The sequence below is a fragment of the Aptenodytes forsteri genome, unplaced genomic scaffold (genome assembly GCF_000699145.1).
Source record: "Aptenodytes forsteri isolate BGI_AS27 unplaced genomic scaffold, ASM69914v1 Scaffold276, whole genome shotgun sequence".
Classification (NCBI taxonomy): Eukaryota; Metazoa; Chordata; class Aves; order Sphenisciformes; family Spheniscidae; genus Aptenodytes; species Aptenodytes forsteri.
The window spans coordinates 326,604-333,985 of record NW_008795479.1 but is presented as its reverse complement, the minus strand read 5'-3'; the positions used below and the strand labels follow the sequence as shown (position 1 = coordinate 333,985).

Here is a 7,382-nt window from a genome sequence, read left to right as displayed (position 1 = left end):
CATGCAAAGAGGCATCAGCTGAGCACCTGAAATTGCTTCTGATGGAGCAGGAGCTTCTCGCGCGTCCTTGGGCCTGGTTGTGCTTCCTGCCAGCCGGGCAAACAAGGACGGCAGCACGTCAGGTACAATGCCTGAACCTCTCTTTTGGTTTTGATTGGAGAAAGATGGGCCGTTCCTGCCCAGCTCAGAGCAGCATGGGAGAGCAGTGGTGAGCTCCGTGCAGTCAAGGGGAGAAGAGGGAAAGTCTGTTTTGAGTTGCTCTGAGGAGGACAGCTAGCTCCGGCTATGGAGCTGCTCCTGGACTGAGGGCTTCCTTCTGATTCTCGAGGTGTCAGCTCTCAAAATCTGCCTGGTGATGATCGGATGCCAGGTTGGTTCCCAACGCTGGCACCTCTTTGTGCCCCCAGGACAAGCTTGCTGCCCTTAGGAGACATGAAAGGGTTTGCCTCTGAGAACTGGAGATGGAGACAGATTCTTTACTTCCACTCGCACAAGTGTGGTCCTCAAACTTATAGCATGTTGTGAACACGTGTGGGTTGAGGTGTGATGAACCAGAGCGTTGACAGGCTACAGGTGCTGCAACAGGCAGACCCAGGCTGAAAGCTGTCCCAGGCAAGCAATACTGAAAGTCTCTGTGCTGCGTTTTACAGAAAAGGTTATACCAGCTACTTCTACATCTCTCTGCAGTAGGAGTTTGCTGGTGAAGACTGGGATGTGCAAACTCCTGCAAAAGCAGTGCCACAAGTCCTGTTCAGAAGCACATGTCTGTAAAATAAACTCCTTTGAGATTACTGTGAAAGGGCCATGACTGTTCTTAATCCAGAAGGAGAAATCTAGCAATATCCTGCTATGCTTAGAAAGCCCTGCACAGCCCTGGGAGGCATCACTGTGTCCTTCACCTTCAGAGTGCTGCTGGCTTCACACAGCTGAAGTAGAAGTGTTTAACATTCATATAGCCACGAGGGGGGAAAGACAGCCAACGTTCAGCAGTCTGGGTCTTATGGCATTGGCCTGTCAGTCTTTGTTTTGTCCAGTGTGGATATGCAGTGGTCTTTCATTGAGTCTCCTCACCATTTGGAGATGGTGACATCCTGTACACATTAAACCTGGTATTACACTTACCCCCTGAAGTCCAACGTGGAGTCCAGTGCCTTAATCCAGTTTGCCCTGATGCAGCTGAACTACCCCTGTGCAGCATAGCTCTTTGATGCCTCTTTCTTCTGGCATCCTTTGCATCCTTTCCTCCTTATGCTTGCTAGTTTTTCTGACATCCAGGAAAGGTTCCTCTGTTGGGGTCTTCCAGGTCCTAGGTGGATACCGTGCTCAGTTAAATGGGGTGCTCTAATGCTGTGGAAAAGCCATCCAAAAGTGCCTCCATTACGTGTCTGATTTGATGTGAGGATAGAATTTCTTTCCGTGTGGTTACTCTTGCCCAGGATCTCAACTTCTTTCATAGTCAGTAAGATAAGGCTTTGAGCCATTTCTTTGCATGCTTTCTCCTTTCGTCCATGATATTATTTTCACACCTTCTCCTTTCCTTACAGAGAACCATGATGTACCTGGGATGCAGCTTGTCAGTAATAACCATACATCGACTGGTGGCATGGATGTGTCCGGCTGTGGTGGGTAATGATCCCTCTCCCGGCTGCCTTTGCCCTTTGCACTAAAACTGCCAAGATGGATTTCTGCTAAACAAATCACGAGTTCTTCCAATTGCAGCAGTTTGATGCTCCTCGCTTACAGAAAAGACCAAGTGTTTGGCTGCTCCTGTGTTTGCCTGTCATATGTTTAAAGTGCTGTTCTGGAAGCCATTTAATTACAGCCCTAGTGAGATGGGCTAAGCTGTCCTCTCTTCTGATAGAGATCTCCCGAGGGCTTCTTTAATGGCGCTGTCAGATGTTTCTGCATTCCTACATGGAGCAATTACTTATCCCGTGTAATTTGCCCACTGATGGAGGAGTTCTTCCACAAGATACGATACTTGTTCACGTTCCACGGCACTTGGTGTTTTCTTCCTGCTTTAGTTTGGCAGCTGGTGGCAGCCAGGCCCGTGGTGATCTCGGGAGGGGACCCTTCTTTCCAAAATTCTTCTATCCAACGCCTCATTCCCTTTAACAGAGATCTCTGCTGTTCCCGTGGGTGTTTTGTGACAGCTTAGTCTAGTTGGCGTGTAATTTGACCGCACCGGTGCCAGGCACTTTGCGGTGTTAGTGCCTGCCATGGGGCTTTGGGTGTTCATTGGGCAGACTGGTGGGGAGAGTAAGTAGCTGCTGCTCAGGCAGTGTTTCACTGTGCTGAGTCGCCCCGAATCCTAAAGGTTCCTCTTTTCCACAGGTTGACTGTCTTCCCACGTGGAGATACAAACGTGAGAGGCAGCAGGCATGTCTTGACCTTGCAAGTGCTGCATCAACAAGGGCACAGATTGTATTTCCTGAGGCACCCATTTCTAGCCTGATGTCTTTTCTAGCTGTTTGGGAGGTGTCGGCAGCTCCTCATCTGATTTGGGTACTGTTGGAGCCCCCTCCCTCCTCTTGTGGGCACTTATCCCAGTTTGCAGTCCTTAGGAGCTCCGAAAGTCTTCTTTCTGGGTAGAGGCACCTCTGGACCTGGCTTGCTGAGCTGACGCCGCGAGCCCATGTCTTCAGCTCAGCCCTCAGAGAGAGACGTGCCTTCTGTCAGGGTCCAGATTTCAGAGGTGCCTTTGGTGGCCTCCGTATGTTCAAACCTTGTAATTTCCAGGAGGCTGCTGGTGGGGCCAATTATCTAGCTGGACTTCTCATCCCTCGTGTGGAATTTGCAGCCACTGCACATTTGTATGGCAGGAACCTGGGTACGGGGGATGGCTTTAATTAGCTTGTGTCTCGGCTGGGACGTGGAGGCCTCCAGAGCCGAAGAAGTCCTGGTGGAAATCAGCAGAGCCCCAGGATCAGATACGGGAGGTTGCATTTAGGAAAAAGACCTGCATGGACCAGCAGATTTTTCCTCTAGATTGGTGGTTAGCAAGGCGGAAACAAGCCACGGCGCTGGTCTGGCACCTCCCAAACGCTTAGGAGCGATGGCTCCTCCCTTGGCAGCTTGCTTTCTCCCCCCACCCCTTTGCCTTGTATATAAGGCCCCCTCGGAGCAGCCTTGGCACAACACAACCCGCTCCGGCGAGGCAGACAGCAAGCTGCACCTCCAGTTCCAGCACCTCTGCTCCTGAGGAGAGTGAACCAGGCGGCCTTCAGCATGGGTAAGTTCTAAGTTCAGTCCTATCTGAGAGTCTCTTGAAGCTTTTTTCCTTTCTGGCTGGCATGTTTTAACACAAGCTATATACCCAGACTGTGTTTTTACTGGGCTGATGACTAGCCTGTCTCTGTGTGTCAGATCCATGACATTTACTCTTTTCCACTGTCCCCTGTGTGCTTGGCTGTAGTTGAATCATCTTTTTTTTTGTGTCCTGGGACAAGTCGGCTCTGACTCGCTTCCAGAGCATCTTGGTGCTGCTAGTGAGCTTTTGAGCACATGCTCTGAATCACCCTCTCAGTGGCTACTCAGCATGGAAAATGGCCTCTAGTGACCCAGGTGGTTTAGGGTATCCAGCATTTTTGCAGAGTTCAGCATGTTTCTGTTGTGCTGCAGTGTCAGAGATGTTCTGTTGTGCACTGTACCAACCTGCTTGCTGTCATCCTAAATGGGAAATCGGCATTTACCTGTCTCTCAAGGCTGCAAAGACAGGTTATCTGCATCTGCTGTGCATCTTTGAACTGATTAGTCCCATTTAAGCTTTAACATTTCCACAGATCTCCTTTAGTGCAGGGAGCGGTCTTATCATCTCTTAAATTGTTGGTTGCATTAAAGTTCCCATTTCTCTGTGCCTCCCTGAGTGAACCCTAACTCTACCTTGACTGCCTAGGTGATCCACCGCCTGCCCATGCCCAACCTCAAAGACGAGCTGCATTCCTCGGGGTGGAGCGCTGGCTGCACCTGCTTTGACAATATCACAACGAAAAGGAACAAGCTGATTCTTCCCTGCTTGATTTCTTCCCGCATTTACGTGGTGGATGTGGGTTCACAGTGCCGGGCTCCCAAGCTGTGTAAGGTATGCCTGAGGTGATTCAAAGACAAGTTTCTGGGAAGGAGTTGGGAACTGGTGCTTCTGGAATAATACCCAGGGAAGAAGGGTTCTCTCTTCATCTTCTCTTCCACCCTGATTTTAGAGAGCTGGGTCACGTTTCCCTCTCAGCTCTCTCCTTTTCAGACCAGGGAAGGCTCCGCTCATCATTGCGTTCCTTTCTCTGTACGTGTTTCGTTCAGAGAACGGAAACCCCATGCCTGCCCCCACCCAAATAGGGAGGTGGACAGACAAGCTGTTATGAGTTAGGTGTTGCTGCATTCTTGTTGTCTGTGCAGAGGGGAGCTCAGAAGCTTCTGTGCTCCCCTCCAAGGAGGAGCAGGCCCTAGCAAGTGTGGGTTCTTGGGAAGAAAGCTCCCGCAACCGTCAGAGATTTTCAGAAGTCTGCGATGGCCAAAGGCTCTGCCAGGGGGTGTGAAATGAGCTGAGCAGTCGGACACTGAAGTGTGTGTGTGTGTGTGTGTCAACTTTTTTCAGATGATTGAGCCAGTGGATGTCTTCTGGAACTGCAACAAGGGATACCTCAGTGTAGTTCATAGCCTGCCTAATGGGGATATTCTGATTGCCAACATGGGAGATCCAGCTGGCAATGGAAAAGGTAACTTGGCCACTGAAAACACTAAAGTGAATATCAAGTTGGGATCATTTTTGGTCCTCAAAACTTCTGCTTAGCACGTATAGGAATCTATAAACACATCTCTTTACCTAGCAAAGAGCTGTAGAGTCTTTGCAGCTAAGTATCTCAAGTATTTTGAAGATCTTGGCTGTTTAAGCTAGGCTAATGCACAAAGCACAATACCTATTTAGACGTGGAGTATGTGATTTGTTGTGCATCCCCTTTTTGTATCACAGGTGGATTTATTGTGCTGGATGGAGAGACCTTTGAGCTGAAGGGGAACTGGGAAAACGAGTGTGAGGCCCCCCCCACTGGATACGACTTCTGGTACCAGCCACGCCACAATGTTCTGATCAGCTCTGCTGGATTAGTCCCAAAACGTGCGGGACGTGGATTTAATCCCGACGACTTGAAGAAAGGTGAGGCAATAGGGATGCAAGCGCTGAGCCAGAACTGCCCGAGGTGGTGGGAGGGTGTCGATGCGGTCAGAGAGAGGGGACAGGAAGATTTCTCCCCAAACGGCCCATTTTACAGGCACTGCTACAGGGCGTGCAGCGTCTGTCCTTAAGAGAGGCTGGCCCCTGTCTTTTCCCGCTGCTCCCTAAATCACGGCAGTTTCTCTGCTAATTCTGGCTGGACGGTGCCATGGCCGTTGGTGTCTGTGAGCATTTGGGGAGGGGTGAGTCTCCATGGGTAGCCCCCTCTCTCCTGACTTGGTTTTCCTTTTCCTCAGGGGTCTTTGGGCGCCGCCTGAACGTGTGGAACTTGTCCTGCCGCACCCTCACCCAGTGCTTTGACCTGGGGGAGGACTCTTTGCCCCTGAGTGTTAAATTCCTCCACAACCCCGATGCTGCTGAGGGATACGTCAGCTGTGCCCTGAGTGGCATCGTCTACCGCTTCTACAAGTGCGAGGCAAGTATTCTGCCAGCAGCCACGGGAGACCCGGCCATGGTGAGCTAGAGGGTGATGGAGAAACGCGCAGAAGAAATTTGGGGTAGCAGAGAGAAAGAAGGAGGCGTGTGGAGAGGGCGGTATCCAGACCCTGCTTTGGACGTGTGTGCTAGAATGAGAGGAGTCTGTTCTTCCACTGAGTGTAAAAGCCCATCGTGACCAGTTGGGACTTCTTGGATGAACATCTGGGGGATTAATTGGAGCGATGAGGCCCAGCCTCGCTGTTGGTATCAGACGATGCTGCCCTTACTGGTGTCTGCTCGTAGTAGCTGGGTGCAGTGGTAGCCTTCCTCAGGCAGCTTTGCCTAGCTGTGCAAGTGTGTGAGGGCAGGGGAGCGCTCTTGCCTGAGCAGGCAGGAGCGCTCCTGGAGCGGTGCCTGTGTTTCTTGTACAGAGAGACAACTGGGCAGTAGAAGAGGTGATTCGGATACCGGCCAAGGACGTGACGGGATGGATTATGCCCAAGATGCCAGGTTCGTGTGCCCTGAGGTGGTGTTTCCTTTTTCCTCCCGGAGCTTTGTGTTGTGCAGCTTGGCAAAGGCCACTCGCTGACCCTCAAAGCCTTGCTGCGTAAACACGGCGGAAGGCTTGTCGGAGGGGCTGAGGGGCTGCGCACACCCCCAGGAAGACACTGCTGCCCCGGCTGGAGCCTGTGCACTTGGGCAGGTCTCCTGTGCTGGAGGCACGACGTACAGCATGGCAGGGAGAGATGCGAGCTGGGGCTCGAAGCAAGGCACGTTTTCTGTTGCTGCTGCCTTCTCTAGAGCTCTTTGTTTCTGTGCCCTAGCCTTCACAGTCGACCTCATCATCTCAACGGATGACAAGTACCTGTATCTCAGCAACTGGCTGCACGGAGACATCCGCCAATACGAGCTCTCCAAAACCTGCAAGCCCAGGCTGGTGGGACAGGTAAGGCAGGAGCAGAAGGGCTTGCACTGTTGGGCTCCCTAGCGGTATCTGGTGGTGGTTGGATGACAAGGCAACATGTGTCCCGCTGCCTGGCTTCCAGGTGTTTGTGGGAGGCAGTATCCTCAGAGGCGGACCCGTGACTGTGTGTAGAGACGAAGAGCTGAAGTGCCAGCCGGAGCCCTTGGTGATCAAGGTGAGTTCTGCGTCGTCTTTGCCCTCTGGTGTCCTTTGGACTTGGGCTCTGCTCTGCTAGTTCTCTGCCCAGGGTTTCTGGGGTGGGGCCCCGTTGCAGTGGCCCGTGTGTCTGCAGCACCTGGTAGCTTGCCTGTGTTAGAAGGGGAGGCAGCCGCTCTGCTCTGCTCTGCTCTGCTCCCCTGCCCCTGCTTGTGCTTGGCTGCTGAACGAAAGAAGCCAGTAACACCACTGCTGTCTGTTGTGCCTTCAGTGCAAGAGAGTGTACGGCGGCCCTAGTAAACTGCAGCTCAGCCTGGATGGCAAGAGGCTGTACGTCACCAACTCCTTCTACAGCACGTGGGACAAGCAGTTCTACCCGACCGTGGTCAAGTAAGAAACATGTGGGAGGAAAGGAAAGGGGCCTCTTTGGATGGGCTCTCTGTTAGAGAGGGGAAAGGCGCCTCATCTGGGGGGCTACAAGGACGCGTTTGTGATTGCAGAGGGACAGCTTTTCCTAACATCGTCCCCGCAGCTTCCTCACGTTGAATTTCACATGCAGTTGACTCACAAGCGTCTCTGGCTGGGCGAGGTGCGGCTGCTGCCTGTGCGGAGCGGCAG

General features: G+C 52.2%; 1 protein-coding gene across 1 annotated transcript in view; it reads left to right on the top strand.

The window, feature by feature from the left end:
• The first annotated feature begins 2,635 nt into the window (after nucleotides 1–2,635).
• The window catches only part of LOC103900512 (selenium-binding protein 1), a 7,791-nt gene continuing 3,044 nt past the window's right edge, over nucleotides 2,636–7,382 (top strand). The window contains exons 1-9 of the mRNA XM_009281217.2: nucleotides 2,636–2,713; nucleotides 3,896–4,081; nucleotides 4,592–4,712; nucleotides 4,967–5,149; nucleotides 5,464–5,642; nucleotides 6,076–6,154; nucleotides 6,469–6,590; nucleotides 6,691–6,783; nucleotides 7,036–7,154. Of these exons, the coding sequence (XP_009279492.2) occupies nucleotides 2,636–2,713; nucleotides 3,896–4,081; nucleotides 4,592–4,712; nucleotides 4,967–5,149; nucleotides 5,464–5,642; nucleotides 6,076–6,154; nucleotides 6,469–6,590; nucleotides 6,691–6,783; nucleotides 7,036–7,154 (1,160 nt within the window). The remainder of the gene's footprint in view (nucleotides 2,714–3,895; nucleotides 4,082–4,591; nucleotides 4,713–4,966; nucleotides 5,150–5,463; nucleotides 5,643–6,075; nucleotides 6,155–6,468; nucleotides 6,591–6,690; nucleotides 6,784–7,035; nucleotides 7,155–7,382) is intronic.